The 24603-nt window shown below is 36.1% G+C and overlaps 1 protein-coding gene and 1 pseudogene across 1 annotated transcript; one reads left to right on the top strand and one right to left on the bottom strand.

Moving 5' to 3' along the window:
* Nucleotides 1-6084: 6084 nt before the first annotated feature.
* On the bottom strand, nt 6085-12348 carry LOC108988090 (calcium/calmodulin-regulated receptor-like kinase 2). The gene is made up of 8 exons (XM_018961200.2): nt 12047-12348; nt 10057-10453; nt 8841-8994; nt 8023-8149; nt 7610-7695; nt 7458-7529; nt 6678-6884; nt 6085-6580 (listed from the first exon to the last, which is right to left on the bottom strand). Exons 2-8 carry the CDS (start codon nt 10386-10388, stop codon nt 6278-6280), a joined length of 1281 nt encoding a protein of 426 aa, XP_018816745.1. The 5' UTR covers nt 10389-10453; nt 12047-12348; the 3' UTR covers nt 6085-6277.
* An 8520-nt stretch (nt 12349-20868) lies between these two features.
* On the top strand, nt 20869-24577 carry LOC108988068 (annotated as a pseudogene).
* Nucleotides 24578-24603: the final 26 nt, after the last annotated feature.

Genomic DNA, 24603 nt, shown 5'->3' with positions numbered 1-24603 from the left:
TTTTAATTGTTTGGTTTTGTTGTAGTGATACATTCAACATTCTCAAACTTTCTGTTAGATTGTTCATGACACTTGTTCTCATCAATAATTGTGCATGAACTCATCTAAGGCAACGTGAATTGTACGTGCTAATTACAATCTTCTTTAAATCTTTATCACATAGATGAGTGAACTGCAGAGCTGGTTTGTTTTTTTTACTAATTGAAATTTATTGTGTTCCCTCCGTATCTAATTGACTAATACATGTAATATTTCAAACATTATAGATGGTTGCATGTACATTTAGTTCCCGAGAAACAATCTGTTTCAGGCAATATGCGATACAAGTTTTCCTGCAGATTTCTACATATGTTGGTTCTTTAACTGACTTCTTAGCAATTCTCAATGATGTTTATAGTACAATTCAGATCATTGGCAGGTGATGCTAATGCCAGTTATAAAGGGAGAATGAATTATCTTTACTTTTAGTAGGTCAAACGGCAGCAAGGTAAATTTTCTGGGGGAAAAAAAAAGGAAGAAAAGAAAAGAAGAAAATGAAATGTTGTCTGGTGAGTGGAAAAAGAAAATGTCACGATTAGGTGAAATGGAGTTCTCTCAGGCCACATTGAAAAACTGTGACGCGCCCATCCGGATAGGGTTGGAGAGTTACTTACTGTCACTTAAACTCACATTTCAATAATATATTTATGACTTCAAATTCTCAATGTCATATAGAAATTATTGTTTCAAATCAACTACCTCAATATAATCAACCTTCCAAAATACCAAGTCACCAAAACACAACAAAACTACTTAATAAAAATCGCCAATACTCATAGAAACCTTCTATGCTTAAATCATTTCACCCATGTTCTATAATCTTGATTCTCAGTTGAAAATATTTAGATTATCTGAAAAATATTATAGAGATAGATGGTGAGTTATCAACAACTCAGTAAGCAAATACCATATACTAGTATGTAAACATGAGCATTTACAAAATTCAGAATGCAAAACAAAATATTTATTTTCAGAATGCATAATCAAAATATTTGTTTTCAGAATGTATAAGCAAAATATGTTATCAAAATATCAAAGCGAAACTTTAATAAAACTTTCTTATTCAAAATCCTTTGATATATCATAGACTGAGACCTCATCTTCATATCATATCAGAGTATCACATCGAGATAGATACCATGTTTAACCTCCGTGGTAGGGTTATAAACAACCATTATACTCCTGGCAAGGCCGTATGCCACTATTATACTCATGGCGGGGCCTTAACAGAGACCGGACAGAGGCAACATCGAAAATAGATCTGCTCTTTTTGCACAATTTAGAAACGTAATGCAACAAAATAAGCTCATGTATACATCAGTCATGACAAAAAATACTTCATTTATATACAGATTCCATGAATATGCAGAACATATATATGAGATTGTTTTTAGGTTTCTTTTTAAAGCAAGCATGCATATTTTCAAAATCAATCTCGTGTTATTTCTTTTATGCAAAGTCTAGCATAGGAATCCCGCTTATCTGGACTTTTTAAGCTTTTTCAGAATTTTCCACAATAGTATCGAACGAATATTAATTGTCACCTATAAAATAGTCATGAAATTTTCGTAAATTTTCAATCAAACACGTATGTCGATATTCAAACTTGAAATACTAAATTAACCTATTGTAATTCCTCAAAACCTAAAATTTTCATAATCCTGAAATACTATCACTTCCCAAGTTCTTCAATATTCACTTAATTCCTCAGAATATTTAAGCTCTAACTTATTTATTACCAGAATCTAACTATAAAAACATAATAACAAGTTATATAATTTAAAACCGTAATTATTTTCTGTTAAGCAACTTTTTAGACTAATTTAAATTGTACCGGAACCTACTAAAAAAAATAACACGAGTTTTTCTACAGTCAGACTTAGGCCCAACATAACAGCAAACCCAACTAAAATTAATTTTTTTTTTTAAAACTCTCATGTTTTGGCTTATAACTTAGAGGGCAAATTTGTAATAAGCTAAAACTAGGCTTCCCTTCTATCTCTACATAGAATGAGCTTTAAGTTAAAATATATAAACATTTTAGTTTGCAGGGAGATCATCACTAGACCCAAGATAGTCGTGCGACAGAGACTCACTGTGAGAGGAGTCACAATGGAGCAAGGCGAGTGGAAGGTGGCTGACCCGACGATGGAACACTTAGAGAGAGAGAGAGAGAGAGAGAGAGAGAGAGAGAGAGAGAGAACGAAGAGAGAGAGAATGAGAGAACCACGACGTGAGGGAGAGAGATGTTACCAAAGAGAGGGCAGTGGCTTGAGGTGGTGTAAGGTGCCCAGTGGCACTTCTATGTAGGTGGATAATGACGTGGAGGGGGGTTGGCGACGTGGGGTGGCTAGTTGGTGGCTTGAGGTGGGGAGAAAAATTCCCCTGTTTCGGTGTGGTGCAAACAAAGCAATCCCGTTGGAGCTTTCCGGTGACTGGGCACAGAGCTGTAGGGCGGCGCTGTAGAGGAGTTTTGGTGTTGCACGGTGGCTGAGAGGGACATTGGTATCCAATGCAGTGCAACGAGTGCTCTGGTTTTTAGAAGCAAAAAAAAGGTGCAACCCACTTCTTCATGCAGTCTCGGCAGCGTTGGGTGGTGGTGCAGGGTAGTGCTGCGGTGGCTAAGTAATGGGCTACTGAGCAAGAGATTGCGTGGAGGAGCTTGGCAGGGAGATCTTGGTTTCACGTGGGCTGGGCAGTGGGCTATCACATGGTGGTTTGTGGAGGTGCAGTAGGCTAGCGGCAGCTACATGGAGGAGACTTCGACGTGGTGGCTGAAAAGGGCAACAACAGCAACAACGTGGTGGCTAGGAGAAGTGGCTGCTGGACTTCATGTGGGAAGGACGTTCTCAACGGCAACCGCCTGCTGCTGTGGCTAAGACCGTGCCTCACGGTGGTTTTGTTCTGGAGGCGGCTCACTGTTTTGCTACTGGTTGGCAGCGACGTGCTGCCTCTTGGTTGGAGGTGTGCTTGCTGAAACCCATGGAGGAGGAGTTTTACAGAAATCCAAGGCTGCGACAACCCTAGCTTGAGGAAGAAGATCAAGATGCATGGGGTCTAACGTGCATATGTTCTATATATATAGTATTGTCGTGAACCCTAGAGATGAGGGAAGGAGAAACGTGCATGTGCATGGGAGTGGAGTTGTACGTGGTGGGGAAACTGATCCCAAATTGATAGTTGGTTGTCACAGGCTTGGGTTTTGGGCTTTTTCTTGAGTTTTAGGCCTCGATTCAACTTCTAAAATGATCTAACTTGCCTCACAAATTTCTTTTGCCCATAAAAAGATTTCACCTAGTCCAAAAATATTTAATGATTTTAATTTAATTAGCAAGCCTAATAAAAATTTGATACCCACCAAAATAAAAATTTGGGCATGTAATATTTTCCAAAAATTACTCGTTAGTCTCAAATGGGCCTTTCCATGAGTCATGGGCTTTGACTCAATTTCTAAAAATAATCCAACTTGTCCTATAAACTTTTCGGGCAAAATCTCACTTGGTCCACAAAATATTTTAACCTAATTATCAAACCCAATAAAATCCATATTATGCCAAAATAAATTTTGGGCATGTAGCCTGTTCTAAAATTACTCATCAACTCTCAAGTTGCTTTTCATACATATTATTCCCAATAAAAAAAATTTTTTGAATGCGCCTTGGTGGTGGACCCGGGTGTTACATCCTCTCCCTTAAAAAAATTTCGTCCTCGAAATTTGTTGCACCTATAGCAAAGTCTAAAATACTCAAATCTCTCATACTCATTCCACACCTATTTTAATCCTTGATAATACTGTCAAACATAATATTCCGAGATTCTAACTTTCCAATATTTTCACCTGTACTTTAAATACTTCATAACCCTATTTGTATACCCATTCTTACACATAGTTTCCTTCTTCATACATTTCAGGATCTAGATCAAGTCTAAAAATATAGACCTTAACCATGCACTTAAAAACCTAATAATAATTCCAAACTCTCCACATAATGTAATAAACTCATATGAATATCAAAATACACTCTCCAAAGTCCATGACCTTTTGTCTCATACTTGATTCATGAAGATATTCAACTCGTGATTTCTAAAAGTTGAAAGTTCTTAATAATCCTAAAAAACTGAAAGTCTATAGCCATAAGATTCAAGTCCTAAGTGATCTCGAGTTAACTAACTTCCAAACTTCAGGAAGTTTACTCTCAAAATCGTATTACCAAAACCACGCTTCTATTGCGTACTCTGATGATTTTGCCAAAATGTTTAAAACTAAGAGTCTAATCTATTTTAGTACCTATGAAGATGACTCTTACCATACTTTGGTAGCGACTTGCTTTCTTGTCACCCAAATCCATGCACACTCAATTATACTCTTTCATTCTCAGTCACGTTTAGATCCGAAATGTTTCGTAACCGACAACGAGGTGATATCATTGAGACCTGGATTTTAATAAAGATTTCAAAAATATAGAGTTCAAATAAACATATGCAAATAGTTTTAACCATAAAATGAATATGTATATAATACATCGAAATTATAAAAAAACCTATATGAAAAAAAAAATGTATATGCAACTGCAATAACAATAAATCTTCAAAATCTAAACCTTCAATCTTATCAAAATCATTTTGTAAAGTCAACAGTATGAGTCTACAAGATTTAAAACCTCAATCGTTATGAAATTAGTTCTTAAAATGTTCAAAATCCAACACCCCAAATTTCATAAGACATATTTCCTAAAACCTGTAGATTCTAAAACCTCTAGTACCAACAAGATTATTCATTGCAATCCGCACAATTCTAAACATCAAATATGAAACTTATTTCCTAAAGTCCGCCGAACTCAAAAGCTCATATACTATAGTCCGTAGAACCTCAAACTTTAAATATCAACACAATCATCCCCTAGTCCTCAAATTTTTATACCTCAAATCTAAATTTACTTCCTAAACCCCCAGATATCCAAAACCTCATAGTCTGCAGAATCTCAAACCTTAAATTTCATCACACTCATTATAATAGTATGCAGAATCTCCAACCTGTCTCTGATACCAACTGTAACGGTGCCCTGATGTAGGTTCGACGAGTTAATTCTTATAACCTAAAATCATCTCTCATAACGTATTTATATACTTTAAATTTCCCATAAAATATAAATTCATTTATTCAAAATAAAAAAAAAAATATATGTTCCTCCATCAAGACACCAAATAAATACTTCAATAAAATAAATTAAAAACTCTACAAAAACTTGAAAATATCCATGACCCAAAGTACCAAAATAACATAAAATCATAAGAAAAATTCTTCTCATAAGTTACTATTCATTATCTCACACCTCACATCCTATAAAAATACTCACACATCCTATAAAAAACTATAAGTATAAAGTGTGTAATATAAATAGTGACTAGTTTGTAACAAAACTCAAATCATAAATATACTGAATAAGACTTTCAATAAATATTTGTACATCTTTTAACACTTATTCATATGTGATCTTCAAACTTACTACTCTTAACCAGTTACCAATTCAGAATCCTTGTCAAAATGAGGAGCCGCTTCATCTTTTCTTTGAGATGCTTTCTCACTAATTTCTAGTACGAGTCGCTGTCAATATAATAGCCAGCGTTATCTAATCGTACAATGTCTTGTATTTGTTGCATATTTTATGCAACATATCTTTTTGAATCAAAACATAAAGAAACAAGTCAATTACCAGGAGTTGCCAAGTGGATGTTTATCTTGATCTAGCTGACTTGGGAGCCCATCTCTGATTTGGTCTGAATTTTAAATAATCCAGACAAAATTGAGCATAAAATGGAGGACGAAATACCAATGAGGTTGTAATTGGCAGTTTGTGGACCCGCAGATTAAAATAATGCAAGATGATAAGGTTAGGACTGCAATGACATGGACGCTTGAAGGGAGAATTTTAATTTTTGTTAGCAATACTACTTTTTTTTTTTTCTTTAAATCTTGTAACTTTCAGTCACACTCAATATGACACGTGATTTAAATAGTTTTTGTCAACTAGCTAAGGTAGATAATGAGACTATGGAAATACTCATTTGCAGAAGATGCTATCAATTCATTTCCCTATCGACTTCGTTTGCCATTGCTATCATTGGCATTACTCAAGGAACACCCAAAGGAGAAAGGAGTTACTTTTAAAAATGAAAAATGAAAAAGAAAAAAGTAGAAAAGGAAAAAGAAAAAAAGGAAAAAATATGACGTTTGTGGTCATTCAGCCACTCTCTCCTTCAAGCTGGCCATCTTACTTAACTCAAGCTGTTGATCCTCTATTCGGCTCACTGCTCGTGAAATGTCTCTGCCTGCAAAAGACATGGTATCTACTTTAGCAAGATGCCTCTGTTTTGACTTCAATATAGCCTGAGAAACTTCTCCTATTGAAGGTCGCTTTCTTGGTAGTTTGTGCAGACATCTGTGAGCAATACTGGCAAGCCCCCTCACTTCCTCAAGGCTGCATTCTCCAACAAGTTCCTTATCAAGTATCTCATCAATGCCAGTCGGACTCATTCCAGCCTTAAAACAAAGTATTAAAATAAATAAAGCTTTATAATCTAGAAGTTTGGTAATGTAAAACATTAAACACAAAAACTTCAGAGGGCTAAAAGCTCACAAGATTTATATATTCCATCAAGTTTTGTTGAGGGTGGATGGCAGTGATGAGCTCAAAGACGATAATGCCAAAACTGTAGATGTCACTCTTCATTGTGAACTTGTTTGTTGACATGTACATTGGGTCTATGTACCCATATGTGCCTTTCAGACCAGAATTCCGGCCATCAAAAACCTCCTCCTCCTTTGACAACCCAAAATCAGCAACCTACAAATATGAGAAAGATGTTATCTACCATGCAAGTGGAGTATTGTATAGAGACACCCATTTCTCCCCATAAAAGGCCTGATAGGAGGAGTGAAATAATTCCTTATAAAGTTTAGGATGAGTTTGTTCCTAAGCCATGTGGGATTTCTCAACACGCCCCCTCACATGTGGGTCAGTATTTTCGGTACCATCATCGTGGGTAGGTCGCAGGAGCTCATCATCAGTCATAGGTTAACCTGGCTCTGATACCATGTAGAAACACCCATTTCCCCCCATAAAAGGCCTAAGAGTGAAGTAACTCCTTATAAAGCTCAAGATGAGTTTGGTCCTAAGCCGTGTGGGACTTCTCAACATATTGTTTCTCTTTATGACCTTTCTATTTCTTTTTCTTTTTTTCTCTCTGTGTTTGCCTTGGCAGTAATTTATGCTCTTAAAATCAGCATAAATTACAAAGAAATCACAAGTCACAACTACACAACTACACAGGCTAATATGTATATAATATCTCAGTAGTACTATTACAAATCTCCGATACAAATGGATTTAATAGATAGTTTTTGTATACTAGCTTACCTTGGCTCTCATTGATCGGTCTAACAGTATATTCGCAGACTTCAAATCGCGATGTATGATGGGTGGGACTGCCTGTTCAATAATTTTCATATGAATAGACTAAATGAGAACATTTTTCACGCGATAGAAAAAACGCATAATATTCAGCATACCCCTTCATGAAGGTACTCAATCCCATGGGAAATATCAAGAGCAATTTGAAGCCTTTGTTCCCAGCTCAAAATCTGTTCTTCTTGACCTAAGCAAAATGCACGGCAGGATGGTTCTTGGTAAGAATGACCACAAACTCTTTTCAGTGGGAAGTTTTAGTCATGTTGTCAGCTAGTTTACCAAAGAACAGCTCACACAAATGATTGCAAAATTAATAAGCATGAAACAACATGCAATTTTAGTAAACTTTTCCCGTCAAATTTGATCACCATCTACGTAAATTTTAATGCTCAGTTCAACCAGAGAATATATGTCTTCTCTCCCCTCTTCTCAAGTAGAGCAGATGTCTTCCAGCAGAGGATTACAATGAAAAAAGAAATCTTTAGCTAGATATTAAAGAGGGTTACGAGCTTACCATATAGAAGGTTTTCCAAGCTCCCGTTACTCATGAACTCATAAATCAACATGTGCTGTCCTTTATCTACACAATATCCAACCAAATTTACAAGATTCCTGTGATGCAGTCTCCCAAGCACAGATACCTGTATTATGACCAGCTAGTTTGGTAAAAATAACATGCTTCATGGATGATTTATAATTAAAAAAAGAGGACGAGAACCCTGAAGTATTATTAAAGAAACCTCACTTTTTGGCGTAGGAAAACCACAGTTACATAAATTCACCTTGGAAGACCAAAATCCCACTCTATGAATAGTTTCCAATTCATAGATTCTGATGCTCCTCACAAGAGAAAAGGGCATACAATGGCCAGACTTTTTTCACAAGTACATACATATACTAGTATAATCATAATACTGTCCTACTTGAAAAATAAAATAACCTCACGATACTGTGATGCTCTCTCTAATATCAAATTGAAAATTGATGCATTTGCGACAAAAGTTCTTCAGAGGTATAAAGGCTTAGAGGAATTCTACAATCCCCTCAGATGGCCACATTCCCAGGGGACTTTCTTTTTAATTTGGATCCAGAGATGCAGTTTCTAACTAAACTTGATGCCCCTGGTGAAAGTTCTGAAAGGTTTTAGTTCTCTTTAAGGGATCAATGTGTTTGCTCTTGAAGATATTTTATCACAAAGCATCATAGGATTACATAAAAGGGAAAAGATTAAAATATCACATATATTAGGCAGAATCTTTTGTTTTCTTTCAAAAAACATAAATTTTGAGAAATGAAGGAACTTCATCCTTCCTAGGCCAATCGAGCACTTACCTCTGTTTGAAATTCTCTCTCTCCCTGTTTGGAATTAGAAGCCAGCACCTTCACAGCTACCACTTCTCCAGTAGGCAATGTTGCTTTATAGACTGGACCAAATGACCCTTGACCCAAAATGGTTGTAAAATTCTGTGTGGCTTTCTGGATATCCCTGGAAAAAACATGATGAGCTAAATAAACCATATATTTGGTACAAACTATCAATCCTAATGCTCACTTCTGAATCTGTATGAGGACAACATTCTCATCTCAATGCTTGTGCAACAGTTACCGCCTACAAGATTTTGTTTTCAACTGATCCACACATATTACATTCCTCGACTGATCAATTATCAACTTACTCTTAGGTTCTGGTAGGGTGGGGGTGCCTAAATTCTACCAGAGAGAAGTATCCACTATGTCAAAAGACCTCTACTAGATGAGAAAAATCCTTCATGAGTACCATTTAAACAAATAGAAGGGAAGGAGAAATAAAACAGAAGTTCGCTAGAGAAATTCATTGTTCACTAAAATCAAAAGCAGCAAGCACTTGGGAAAGATAAGACCAACTCACCGAGTCTAAAACCTAGTCATGTCAAGTTTTAGAATCACATTAACCCCACCCCAACCCCCGGTGCTTTCAAACCTTCTTGCCTAAGCTACTTTCCCCGGCTAATGTCACTTTTTTTTTTTTTTTTTGGTTTGTTTTCCCTCCTTCAACCTGTTCTATATATATGGTAACTTACTACTAAAAACTTTGCGTAGTTGGTTTGATTATATTGTTGCATATCAATTAATGGAAAATGAATGAGATTCTTATGATGGTGATCTTTTCCATCATAACCACTGAATATTATAATTGATTTGTGTTAAGAGATTGAATAATTATTTGTCTTGGTTTGCAGATTTGCCGAAACCTAGGCAACAGGAAAGAATGGAACATAAAGGATGGTGGCAGTGCCTTCTTTGTTTTTTCAGTTTTAGAAAAAAATAGTTTCAGGTAGTTTTTTATTCGAGAAACCATGGTTAGTTTATTTGTTTGTTTTATTGGTCATGGACTCATGACCGACAGAGGGTGGGATATTGTGGTGATCAAATTTGTAGCAAGTGGCTTGTTTTACACTCTTTTCGGCTATGTTTAGAACAATCCCAATTTATTCAATTGTATAAATCAACTATTTCCATATACCCTCAAAGAAAAATCATGCTCAAGCAAAGCTCAAAATCCACGTACCTGTAAGAGTATCTAAGTATGCCTGATGCAGAAACAAAGTGATCTTTATTCTTATGTTTCCACCAATAAACATGAGAACTTTTTGGAAGTCTTTCTGATCCCTGTGGGGCTATCGAATTTGTGAGAGACACACTAAAGTCATTACTTGTACCAAAGCCATTTGAGCGCATAGGAAGGGTTCCACTTGTTACAATAGGCTCATTTGCACGTTGCTGAAGATGAGCTTGCTTTTTGTACCACCTAATACCAAAAAATACCAGTGAAGCTATCAAAATTCCAAGGGCTAGACCAACTGAGACGCCAATGATAACCAAATCAGCTTGATGAGCCATTCTTTGGTCTCTCTTGGAATTCTGGCTTTGAGAACATCTTTCAGGGCTCAAGTACCACAGGTTCACTGTCATAAGATGAAAATAAAATTATATGAACTCAAAGGACATTAGCCGAAAGTAGAAAATCACAACTTATTAGAATGTAGTCTCTGCTCATTACAATTTTTTTTCCTTTTTTCTTTGCGGGCATATGAGCATCTAACTAACAAAGGAAACACCACAGGTACCATAAATTTATAGAAATGTGAGGACCATCATTTTCATAATTAATGATGACTGTACAATATTATGTACTGATGCAAATGCATTATAAATGGAAATGCTTAGTTACAGGCGACACCTGTAAAGAGGCTTATAGGTTTTCTGGTTTTTGGACATGTCCATATATTGTTGGAAGCAACTTGCCTTACAATGTATGGAAGAGCATGGCAATCCAATGCATGGAAGAACTTGAAAATCAGTGTTGATTAACTTCACTGCTGGTCAGTTTCAACCTTTTTTTATTTGAAGTTGGGGTCTAGTTAAACTTGGATTGTGCAAGTATCAAAAGATCAGCAATTCTAGTTAATTTTCCTTGTGTTGAATGCACGCATGGAGCAGCATTCTGGAAACTGGTCATCATAACAACTTTTCTAGGCAACAGGGTTGGGGAGATTTGAACACAGATCTCACCCTTGAGATACCGAAGTCAGTGCCACTTAGGCCAAAGGACAGTAGAAGTCATCATAACAATTTGTATTGCTTTAAAAATTGGGATTACAAATAAAAGAAAGCATCCAAAGCTACAAACTTATGATGCAAACCAGGCAGAATAAATCCTATTGAGTTCATCTAAACTTACCAAAGAAAAAAAGTGGACCTAAAGTGCAATGCTCATAACTCTGAGTCTACTACCTTTCCAAACAATACAAAATTTAAAATTGAAAAAGCGCAGTAAAATGGTTATATTAGCCCCACCATTTCGTTTTTTCTTGTTTTATTTTTGTTCTGTTTTATAATTTATAAACCCCAACTAACGAGGATTAAGGCTTAGTTGGGTGAGCTGAGTTTTATCATTCATTAGATTCATAATAAACTCGTTCATTTGAATCCATCGGGAGTTTTTCTCTTAAAAATCAGTATCCTACGAATGGTGAGAAGAAGAAAAAAATCTATTGCAGAGAGTCCTTTTGTCCCAACTCACTCACTATTTCTGCTCAACATGGGTTGGTTCTCCAATCCATATCCACCAGTAATTCTTTTGCATTCAAATGACTGTTAACAATAGAATGTTCAATTGTATTGTATCCACAAAATGTTCATCAGCATACATTTTTGTATTATTTCAATACTTTTAATCCTCATAAACCCCATATTATTCTCTGTCATCAAGACAATTACAGTAATTAAATAAAAAGCAGGAAAATAATATATATTTCCCCTGAACTCCTACATAAGAACACTCATAAAGACAAACCCGCCAAAATGAAAACAAAACAAAATAAACCCAAGAACCAAAATTAGCCCAGAAACACAATCAAGCATGATTCTTAAGACAACGGCACCCATGAAGCCCAAAAAGTCAGTCCTTCACAAAGAAAAAACAAGACAGTATACACCCAACAACCCCTTCAACCGAGCAAAATAAGCAAAAGCAAGCAAAAAGCCATGACACGTACCTTGTCCCCTGAAAACCCCCGCAATTTGATCGCTGGTATTTGCCTAAACCAGAAATGCTTCTTTTGCCTTTCTATTCGTATTGGGTCAAGAGTAAAGACTCGAGTGGTGACCAAGAGGTCTGCTTTGGAGGCTGTGGAGGGGAATGGAGAGAACTAGAAGTGCGGTACTTGGTGGCATTCGCATAAAGGGCACGTAAAAGGAATAAAAGGGTGCCCACAAAAACACAAAAACAAAGGAATAACAGGATAGCCGGCTACATGCCTCAAGCCTTCAACTGCCGAATAACAAGTTGGGAAAGCCTGTTAACTGTCCTTGTGGCCGTAGATGGGTGCGTCCATTAAACATAGGCCAGTAAAAACTGTGTTTCGTAAATTTGTTTGCTTTTTGGTTGACTTTTTTTTCCCTTGATTGGTTGTTTTGTTTAATCTTTCAAAGTTTTGAATAAAAAACAGACCAGGTAATAGACATTTCAATGCCTTGCTATATGCATGGCGACGACTCTAGGCTTCGTAGTTGATATAAAATGTACTGAATGATGATAATTTAGAAGGAAAACAAAAAAACAAAACCTACCCTCTTAATTAAAAAATTGACATTTATGGATTGGTACGTCAATCTAATTAAAAATATAATTTATCTAATAGCTGACAATAATTGATGAACTACTCGGTTTGTTTTTCGTGGTTGACAACTTGACGGGGTCAAAGTTAGATTTGACTCAAAAACAAGATCAGAAATATCTCTGCCAACTCGTTCTCTCTCTCCAGTGAAAACACTCAGTCCAGAGGGCGGTTCGGTTCCACCACCCGAACCGAACCACCCTCATCCCGTCTATATAGTCTGTTATATTTTTCTTTTCTTTTTTTCTTTTTTTTTTTTTCCGGTTTTTTCTAAATTTTCTAATCATAGTACAAAGAAATACCGATTTATTACTTTCCAGCCACTTAAGACTGCCACGCACCACACCACAAGACTCACCAGTTGCCAGATAGTAAAAGAAAAACATGGAAAAGAGTGGTGCATGACTGCATGGTCCTCACGTGCAGCCCAAACCATGCGTGGATCTCACCATTGTGAGTCTGCTGCCAACACGCACGACATTTTTGGGGTCAAAGGTCTCGGATCTCTTAGATCCGACCAACGTCCAGTCTCCTAGTGTGGCACGTGATTTTCACGTGCCACCACTATTCCTGACGATCTCTCGCTGGTGATTTGACACTTCTACAACTTGTTATCTTCCTATTTATTGCTTATCCTAACCAAGGGCCATGGAAAAAAAGTAGTGAAAGTCTTATTTAGTTAGTCTAGACCAGCAACATGCATCACAGATCTCTATATTATAGTCCATTTGATATCAAAATATATCAAAACTGCTTCAAGCGGCTTCCCCTTGTGAGAAATGGGTGGAGTTCAAGTATTTGGCCCCAAATCCTTTTTCTTTTTCTTTTTCTTTTTCATGTGTTGTACCAGCTGATTTGGGATGACTATCGGAGTTTTCCACCATGTTATCTCTTGTATCTTATAACTGTTTTATATATGATCTATAATATGCTAGATTAGAAAAAAAAATCATAAATATCTATTGATCAAATAAGTTAAAAAAATTAACATATAGTACTGCAAGAAAATATTCAATATTTATTTATGCATGCAACGGTATTAAGGCTTTTTTTTTTTTTTGGTTCTTTTTGGCCTTAGATATATTAATTTGCAATTAACATGAGTGCCATCTCGATCTCTTCGTTTCTAATGAAATGAAACAAAGATAAAATCAAATTACATAGGAGTAATATGCATAATTCCATGCCATGACAGGCCGTAATAATTTGGATGCTATATATATATATATATGCAAGAAATTGTCCGATTGAATTACGTAAGTACGTATTGCATTCTATATTGTGTTATGAAACTTAAACCATATAACCAAATATAGCCTTTTTCTTTTTTATATCAAATGGGGAAATTAGGAGTTAACATGTGGGTAAAAAGGATTAAATAAGTAGTTGTCGTACGTAATGGCTTCGATTATTAATAAAATTAGAATTTCATCCTCTTAAAATATCAACTTTAACACAAACATACGTACGAGAAAATGATCATTAATTTATTGCCTGATATATATATATCTCTCTCTCTCTCTCTCTCTCTCTCTCTCTCTCTCTATGCCAATTGGAATTGATCAATGGATCGATGCGCACCAATTCATGATAATCTAGCTAGCAACTTGATCAAGCAGCGTGCATGCATCCAAGCCGGGTCTAATTTGAGACAGAAAAAACCTGAGTTTATTCATCAAATTCGCAAGTCAACTCAGCCACGTACAAGTTGTACATTGCTAGAACCAATAGAAAACCGAGTGCAGCAGAGACGTTTGAAAGAATGCATCAAAGAGAGCTTATATCTGAACAAATATATTTCTCATATATTCCATCTTTCCTCAATACAGCAGCACTCATATTTATAGAAGAAATGTATAGTCTACAAGAGCATCATTCTAGAAGAGTCTACAATATTCCATATTGAGCAAAGTTGGTTTTGGCATTCTGTTAAGAATGAGCAGTGGATGAAATGGAGGTGGCATTTTGTTGAGAACATGTAGTGGATGCAATGGACATGGCTTGTGAGGTGTTATCCTCGAAGGCAGGTACACATGCTCTAATATCCCCTCATGATTCAAGCGGCACCAGTAGGATAGTGAGGCTTGAACGTAGGAGAGCAAATCGTGCCAAGGAGAGCGGCTTAGTGAAAATATTTATAATTTGTTCTTTACTTGAGACAAAGGAGATAGTGAGAGTTTTGTTAGCAACACGATCATGCCAACACGATCATGCATGTACAAAATGATAATCAAGATCCACATGTTTAGTCCGTGAGTGTAAAACAAGATTAGCCAAAAGATAAGTTGTATCAATATTATCACATAATAAGTGTAGTGCATCATAAATAAAGATTTTCAATTCTTTCAACAATGTTTGTATCCACAGAAGTTCACAAGCAGTATTTGCAACTGATTTATATTCTGCTTCAATCGAGGATCTAGCTATTGTCAGTTGTTTCTTGGAACCCCAAGACACTAAGTGAGACCCAAAATAGACACAAAAACCACTTGTCGATTTCCAATCATCCGGACAACCGACCCAATCAGCATCTGAAAATGATGTTAGTTTAAAGGAAGAGATAGAAGAGAAAAATAAACCAAGGGAGATGGTGAGTTTGAGATAACACAGTATGCGTTTGACAGCTTGCCAATGAGAGTTATGGGGACATTGCATATACTAGCAAACTTTATTAACTGCAAACGAGATATCCAGACGATTGAAGGAAAGGTACTGGAGACTGCCAATGACACTTCAGTAAAGATGAGGATCCTTAAAGGAGGATCCATCAAGGGCTGAAATTTATCAGATGTAGACATAGGTGTTGACACGGTTTTGGACTCAGGCATATTAGTCTTCTTCAATAGATTAGAGATGTAACGAGACTGAGATAAAAATAGGCCTTTAGCCTTGCGACATACATGAATTCCCAAGAAGAAATGAAGTGAATCTAGGTCTTTGATCGTGAAAGATACGGACATAAAGGATATAAAATCAATAATGAGAGAAGAATTTGAGGCAGTAACGACTATGTCATCGACGTAAATTAGAACATACACAGGAGCAGTAGCAGATGTAAATATAAAACGGGATGAATCAAAAATGGAACCATGAAAACCGAGTGCTAATAATTTCGAACTAAGTTTTGCAAACCAAGCCCTAGGAGCTTGTTTCAAGCCATATATAGATTTTTTTAAATTTACAAACAAAATGAGGTAAATCAGAATGAACAAACCCAATTGGTTGCCGCATAAAGACATCTTCTTCCAAATCCTTGTGCAAGAATGCGTTCTGTATATCCAACTGATAAAGATGTCATTTTCGAGACACTGCAATAGAGATCAAAAGCTGTATGGTAACTGGCTTAACTACTGGGTTAAAGGTCTCCGAGTAGTCAAGCCCAACTTGTTGATGGAAACCTTTGGCAACGAGACGAGCCTTGCGCCGCTCAATGGTTCCATCGGCAAGCCGTTTGGTCTTAAGACCCACTTTAAACCAAAAAGATTTTGAAAAAGATAGGGAGGAACGAGAGTCCATGTCTTGTTTCGGAGGAGAGCTTCAAATTCACTGGCCATGGCAGCACACTAGACAGAGAATTTGGAAGCCTCCGTGTAGGAGGTGGGCTAGTCAGGGATGGAAGAATATGCGATGAGGGAGGCACTATGTTTTGGTGGTGGCCATGGAATGATGTCATCTTGTCGATGAAGGGGATGAGTGATGAGGGCTTTGGATCGAGTAGTCATGGGATGAATGTTTATGTAAGAAGGGGTGGAGGACGAAGGAGCAGCAGGATACAGAGGGTTTGAAGGAGTCGGCGCAGTAGAAGTATTTTTGGGAGGATGAGAAGATTCTAAAGGTTAGGTAGGGTTTGTGATGATGGGCTCATGGGCTAGAGTATTATAAATGAGAATGAGTGAGGGAGCTGTGGAGGGAGATGGAGAGATAGGTTCGGCTGGGTCGGGCTGAGAGGAAGGTTGATTATTTGGAAAGGAGACCCGAATTGGTAAGGAAGGAAGAAAAAAATTCGGTGAAGTGGACATTGATGTAATAGGGGCTGAAGAGAGGGCCTGAGTAGATAAATTTTGAGAAGGTGCAAATGGGAAAAGAGTTTCATCAAAGCGTATCACGTGAAATATAACTTATGCCAAATGGAATACGCAAGCAATTATACCATTTGTGATCAAGGATATATCCTAAAAAGGCACAAAGCTGAGATCGCATGTCTAATTTGTGATGATTAAAAGGACGAAGGTTGGAAAAACAGGCTGAGCCAAAAACACATAAAAAATTATAATCAAGTAGCGAATTAAAAAGTGCCTGAAAGGGAGAAATATGATGAAGGATGGGTGTGGGCATTCTATTTATAAGAAAAACAGCTATTTGGAAAGCATCAACCCAATATTTGGTAGGAGCTGAAGATTGGGCTAAAAGAGAGAGCCCAATTTCAACAATATGGCAATGACACCGTTCAATTCTGTCATTTTGTGCATGAGAATATGGACAGGTGATTTTATGTGAAATTTAAAGATTTTGTAAGATAGCATGAAAGGGGCGGAACTCACTGCCCCAATCAGATTGAGCAGCTATAATATTTTTAGAAAAAGTATTAATACTTACATATTTAAAGAAGTTTAGAAAAAGTGGAGAAATATCAGATTTTGCACGTAAATGAAAAAACCAAACATACTTTGTAAAGTCATCAACAATAGAAAAATAAAATCTAAAATCACTGGAGGATAGCACAGGCTTAGGTCTCCCGACATCTAAAAATATCAACTGAAAAGGAAAATTCGATTGAAAAGGTGAGAGTGGGTGAGGGAAAGCATGTGATTTGGCTTGAAGACACACCTAGCAGAGAGACGAAGTGGATGTGGAAGTGACTGAAAGATTGTAATGTCGTATGGTAAAGGAAGTGATTCGTGGAGAGGAGTGACCAAGACTAGCATGCCATGCATTTGGTGAGATCCTTTCGCCAATGAAAGCATGCCATGAGTGAAGAGTGACATCTTTATCATCAGTTGAAAGGACATGCAAGCCATACTTAACAGGACCCTAAAGAAGTACCTTCTGAGAATGTAAATCCTTCACAAAAAAACATGATGAATTAAATTAAAAGAAAATTGAATTATCCAAACAAAATTGTCTAACAAATAATAAATTTTGAGAAATTAAAGGAACATGAAGTAATTGGCGAAGAAGAAAATTGCCATAAGGTGTTGGAAGTAAGCCAAAGCCAGAATTTTGAATAGCAAGGGATGATCCATCTCCAATCATTACTTGGTCTAGCCCTTGATAGGAAGTGGACTCCAGATTAAGTTTAGAAAAATCAGAAGTGAAGTGGGTAGAAGTAGCAGTATCTGGAAACCAATTAGCATATGTAGTGGACATATTCGAAAAATTGGTGAAATTAGTTGAGAGAGAAGGGGGAGAAGGAGACTAATATGCATGATCAAACCGATGATAACAAGAAATGGCTGTGTGACCAATGCGATTATAGAGCTGGCAGGTGGGTCGATTGGTCTGAGAAGAGGAAAAAAAATTAGAAGGAGGCGAAGCAAAATTACGACCACCCCGTCCACGCCGAAAGCCACAGCCACGGCTTCGGTTAGGAGGAGTAAATGAACCTCCTATAGTGGTGGAGTTAGTAGTGAAGGAATTGTTTGACAGAAGAGATAGGCTTTGATGTGCAAGACGTGATTCGTGATTTTCAAGAAAACTATAGACCTGAGAAATGGAGAGAGGATCGGGATGCATAGTGATGGAAGACACTATGGACTCGAAATTAGATCCTAAACCAGTCAAGAAATAGATGATGAACTCAGACTCAGGGAGAGGATGGCCTACGGCATTGAGAGATGCAAACAGGGCCTTGGTTTTGTGAAATAGGTAAAGATTGAATCAGACCCTTTTTTAAGAGTTGCAAGCTGAAATTTAGTGAGAACGAGATGGGCTGTGGTCTGAGCAGAGTAAAGGTTGTGAAGAGTTTTCCAAATTTGTTGGGAAGTGGAGCAATCAAGAACATGGGAGAGAAGAGTATCGGTGAGGGAGGAATAGATTGCCAGCATTATGAGTTGATCTTGAAGAAGCCAAGAGGTATATATAGTCTGGGTTAGGTGCATCATTGATGGTGGTGGGAGGCATGGGAGTGGATATGTCGACATATCCAAAGAGTTGGTTGCCGCGGAGGAACGTGGTAATTTAGGCGTGCCAGAGTAGATAATTATCTATAGAAAGTTTGATGGTGATGAGATATGCGGCTGAATTGGTGATGGAGGGATTTAGAGAAGTGGGTTTGGGTGTTGTCATGATGGTCGGAGAAGGAAAGAGTGGGCATTGGCCCTATCGGGCTCTCGATACCATGTTAGAACCAGTAGGAACTCAAGTGCAACAAATATGGGTGTAACCGGTTTAGTCCAGTCCAGTTTTAGATAAAATTTAGGACCGAATCAGTATGTACTAGTTTTGCATGTAAATTATAATTAATATACATTATATACTAATATATATTAGTATTACTAATTTACTAATGTATTATGTAATTATCAAAATGAATATATTGAGAATTTATTAGGCCATAAAAATTTGGTAATAATATTTGAATGATTTTCTTTCTTTTTTGGTAAATAATATTTTAGTGATCTTATTTACAACTTTGGTATATAAATTAAAATCTTTTGATATTTAGGATTTTTTTTCAATTGATGTGATTTATCAGTTTTAGTTTAAAGTCTTACAATTTCAATTTATTTTTAAATTAATTTATATTATTATATATTATATATAAAATATATATATAGTATAAAAAATATTATATATAATACAAAAAAATAATTTAAAATATATATCATATAAAACCGGTCTGGTCTGGGCCTAAAAAACCTAAAACTTGAACAGAACCGGTTTCAGCCGGTTTTGCCATTACGTAAACTGTTCCAGAACGGTTTGATCGGTTTGGTCTGATTTTTTTTTTTTACACCCCTAGCAGCATAGGTGTTTGAAAGAATGTATCAAAAAGAGCTTATATTTGAACAAATATATTTCTCGTATATTCCATCTTTCCTCAATTCAGCAGCATTCATATTTATAGAAAAAATGTATAGACTATAAGAGAATATTTTAGAAGAATCTACACTATTTCATATTAAACAGAATTGGACTTTCTGTTGAGAATGAGCAACGGATGAAATGGAGGTGGCATTCTATTGAGAAGATGCAGCGGATGCTGTGGACGTGGCCTACGAGGTGTTATTTAGTCAAAGGAAAATGCTGCATGTCCTGCTGGGGCTTCCGCTGGACTGTTGTATTTTTTATTTAGTTTTTTTAGTTTTTTTTATATAAATATTTTTAATAATTTTAAATATTTAAAAAATAAAATAAAAAATTATAATATTATTAAAAAATATTTTTTTAATCACGAAATAGAATAAAAAATAATATTTATTCTACTTCGTGATTAATGAAATTTTTTTAATGATTTTTTTTTACTTTCTGATTAAGGAAGTGTTTTATAATGATATTTTAAATTTATTTTATTTTTTAGAAATATTTAAAAGTGTAAAAAAAATCTATATAAAAAATAAATTAAAAAAATACACATAAAAAAGTACATGTCAAACCCAACGGAAGCCCCCAACGAGAACTGTAGCATGTCCATTTTAAATATTTAAAAAAAATCATAATATTATTAAAAAATACTTTCTTAATCATAAAGTAAAATAAAAAATTATAAAAAAATATTTTTTATTTTTTGATTAAGAAAGTATTTTCTTAATAATATTTTAAATTTATTTTATTTTTTTAAAATATTAAAAAATATTAAAAAATTTATATAAAAAATTATTTAAATAAAACACATATAAAATAATACTACAGTCCCAGCGGGACGCTGTAGCATCACCCTTAGTCAAAAGAGTTACCTGACGTGTATATGTCATTCGCACAGTTTCTGGCCTGCTGCATGTCATTTAAAGCTCTTCCCAGTTATCTTCATGTTCCTGCAGCCTTCCTTTCTGGGGATTCCTACCCTTCAAAACACATAATAATTAAACAAATTATCATTGTTTTATAAACTGATCATCTGATCATTTGTCTATCAATCTTTTTCATTATTTTCTCTTTAATTTATAAATATTCTTAATAATACTACTCCTAATGGGAATGAAAAAAAGTACTGTGAATTCGATCATATCATTCATTTTCTCCTTCATTTTCTTTCACCGATCATGATGATCCATAGCTTGCCACTGGCACCAGCATTATACGTTTTCGGAGATTCCTTGTTGGATAGCGGCAATAACAATCAGTTGCCCACGTTGGCTAGGGCTGATTACCTGCCTTATGGTGTAGACTTTGCCGAAGGATCTATAGGAAGATTCACCAATGGCAGAACAGTTGCAGATTAGAGAAAAGCAACTTACAACCGACCTTGCGCAACCTTATGCAACCGGCGCTCCTTTTGATGAGAACTTACTCCCAAATGAAGACGTAGCGTAGTGGGTAGATGGGATTCTCCAACTTTTTGTGTTCACTCCCTTTTCTCCATTCTACTTTGTCTCTTTCACTTTTAATATAATAATAATTATTATTATATAAAAAAATTAATACATTTACGTGCTTTATATACTAACTTAAAATTTTGTCAGAACCTGCATTTTTAAATCGATCTTCTTTAAGTCGCCCGCTGCATTCTTACTCGATCCAGTGCCATGGATCCTACCCGAGCTTTTGTCGAGAACTTGAAGCGTCTGATTGTCAAGGTTACGTGTAACAAGATACAATCTTCCGATTCTCTGCAGAACTTCGGCTGCTTTTCATTTCTTTTTTGTTCGTTTGTTTCTTTTCGATTCTCTGCAGAACTTTCGATTTCCAGCGCAAGTTTCATGAACCAGACTCGTACTTAGAACAGATTTGAAGTGCTTTTATGTTTTATACGTGTTATATAAAAAACAAATTAACCCCATGAAATAATTCAAGTGTTTTGTGCGAAGATGGAATGCGTTTGCTGAATTTGGCTGAGTACCTCCTTGCTTGATTAGTTCATGATTGGATGTATATGAATATTTTCAACGGCTTTGGCAGTGGCTTGGGCTGCACAGATTCAAACAGTGGTGGTGTTGGTTAACACCGAGAGGACGTGTGGTGTTTTGAGTGGTTCTCGGCTTCGTGTGGATGCAGGTGCACGATTGTGGAGTTGGGTACACTGCATGGGGCCGCTCACGGCTTTGGCGGCAGTGTGGAGTTGCACTGTGCAGAGGTGAACGGGTGGAAGTGTTGGGCTTACAGAGGAATTGACTTGGGGACAATTTTCTTTTTCGCACGCTCGAATCTTAGAATAATTCACGTGATTCACGATTTGCTTTGGTAGTGGCTTGGGCTGTGCTGGGATAAGTTCTCATCAAAAGGAGCGCCGGTTGCATAAGGTTGCACAAGGTCGGTTGTAAGTAGCATTTCTCATAAACGTTGTTGATCTAGTACTTATCTATCAGTATAAGTACTGTTCGAATATTTAGTTTTCAAACTCTTAATTTGTTGTCTTAATTCCCTTGTAGCTAAATTTCTTGGGCTACCATATTCTCCACCCTACTTGAGTATAGAGAGACCACTTACATCACAGCTTACAGCTGGTTTGAACTATGCGTCTGCGTCTTGTGGCATCCTACCGGAATCTGGAAGCGTATACGTACGTAAGTAATTAAGAAAAGAAATCATAATGCATTAATTAATTAATGTGTTGTTTCTTATTCTTTTCGATCCTCATGATGATCTCTTTCTAGTTAAGTTTCTGTTGATCTAGTACATCATGCATGTCCCAATTATAGTAATAAAATTTTGCTCTTTTGTATTGCACGATTATAAATAATACTAGATACAATCCTAATGTAAATCTAGCACATTAATTCATTTTGAAAAAGAAAAATTGAAATTCATCGTTAAAAAAAAAAAATTATCACATGGGTTCCAGCTAGAGACATCATAATTACATTAATAATGCTGCCATCATGTGTAGGGTCTCTTACCTTAATTAACGGTTTAACCAGCTTAATTCCTTGTTTTCAATTAATGATCATTTCGGGTCTAGATCCTATATACTCTTCCAACACATAAGCCAAACTAGGTTAAATCGGTCATTAAAAACCCATTAATTCGCTAAATCACGGTTTAATCTTCACCCTTATTCAAAGTACGCATATAGTACTAATTACTAGCTGTCTAACTATATATATATATATATATTATCAGAATGAATATTATCACTTCAATTTGTGTGGCCAAGAACAGTTATATATCTTGTTTCGAAAAGGATATTCAGATATGAAAAATAGCCATAATTTAAGTGTATGCATGAGTACGGCTTGCATGTAGTAGGTACTCATGTTCATTTTAGTTCTTGCATGCATGCAGCTGGCAATATGCCTGCCAGCATCGATCCTTTATATATATGATCACGGCTTTAGATGGTTAATTCGTAAAAAAATTTCAATCATTTTGCGTACGTAAAGTGTGAGAACAACTAATTATTGGCATCTCAATTACGTACGTACCGTACGCGTTGATTAAAATTAAAGCAAATAAAAATTGCAGAGGCTCATTGATTTTATCATACGGTTCATGCATGGTGGTAATTTGCAGGGGAAATGCTTGAATTTAAATGATCAGATCGACTTGTTTGAAAGAACATGAGTCAATTCAGAGTTGCCAATTAAAGCATTTTGTCAACGGCTCAAACGAGCTGATCTCAGATAAGTACTTGTCAAAGTCCATATTTATAAGCAATGTGTACTACATGAATAACTACCTTGAACCCGATATCTACAGCACAAGTGAACACTATCCTCCCCAACCATTCGCTCAACTCCTAGTGGATACCCTCACCCAGGGTTTTCAGGTCCTCTCTCTCTCTCTCTACACACCCCAACTTAATTAGAGGGACTATGACTTCTATCATTCAATTCTAGCTAGCTAGCTTGTTTGTTTAGTACTGTGCTGCCATGCATGTAAGGGATGGTTGATATATCTGTTGGAAATTAGATTAGTATTATTATTCTAATGCTTCTACATACGTCATTTACGTGACATAATTTAATTTATAAAATTTAAATTTTAAAATTTATCTTATAAATTAAATTATATCATATAGATATAATTATGTGAGGTATAAAGGCCTTATAATAATATTTAAAGTCATGTTACGTGCGTACCTCATGCAAAGATATATAGGTCTTACTGTTCTTAATTAAGTAGCAGATTTTCCATTCACTTATTTATCTTTCAGTTTTTACCAACTAATTTTTTCATGTACGGGCCGGGGCGCAGAGGTTATATAGTTTAGGAGCCAGGAAGATAGTCATGTTTGAAATCGGTCCCATTGGATGCATCCCAGCATTTACAAGAACAGAGAAGCACAACGGACAGTGTGTGAATGAAATAAATCAGATTGTCTCATTCTTTAATCAGAGGCTCCCAGCATTGCTTAGCAATTTGACATCCACTCTCCAAGGCTCAACCTTTGTTCTTGGCGAAGCTAATCTTCTTTCTTATGATGCCATCAGAAATCCATCTAAATATGGTACGTACATACGTAAAACATGATTTTTTTTTTTCCCTCTCATTAAGGAATCATATTATTAATTCACAATGAATTGCATTAATGCAATTAATAGATCATAAATTTTCTAATAATATCGGTTCGATCTGCATTAATATTTATTAACAATCTTGGCGGACTCAAGCTCCTCATGTTGTACAACCTGGGAAAACGGGACTTCTGGGTGCATTCCATTTCTGCTAACGTCCTGCCCTGATGCATATAAACACTTCTTTTGGGATGCCTTTCATTTTACAGAAGCTGTTATTTCTTCTATCATAGCAGCCCGATGCTTCAATACATCAATTTGCTCCCCATTCAACATTAAGGAGCTCGTACAAGTTTAAACCGCCCAGACACAATAGATATATTA

Source organism: Juglans regia, chromosome 1 (genome assembly GCF_001411555.2).
Source record: "Juglans regia cultivar Chandler chromosome 1, Walnut 2.0, whole genome shotgun sequence".
Taxonomy (NCBI): domain Eukaryota; kingdom Viridiplantae; phylum Streptophyta; class Magnoliopsida; order Fagales; family Juglandaceae; genus Juglans; species Juglans regia.
This window is presented reverse-complemented; position numbering and strand designations above follow the sequence as displayed.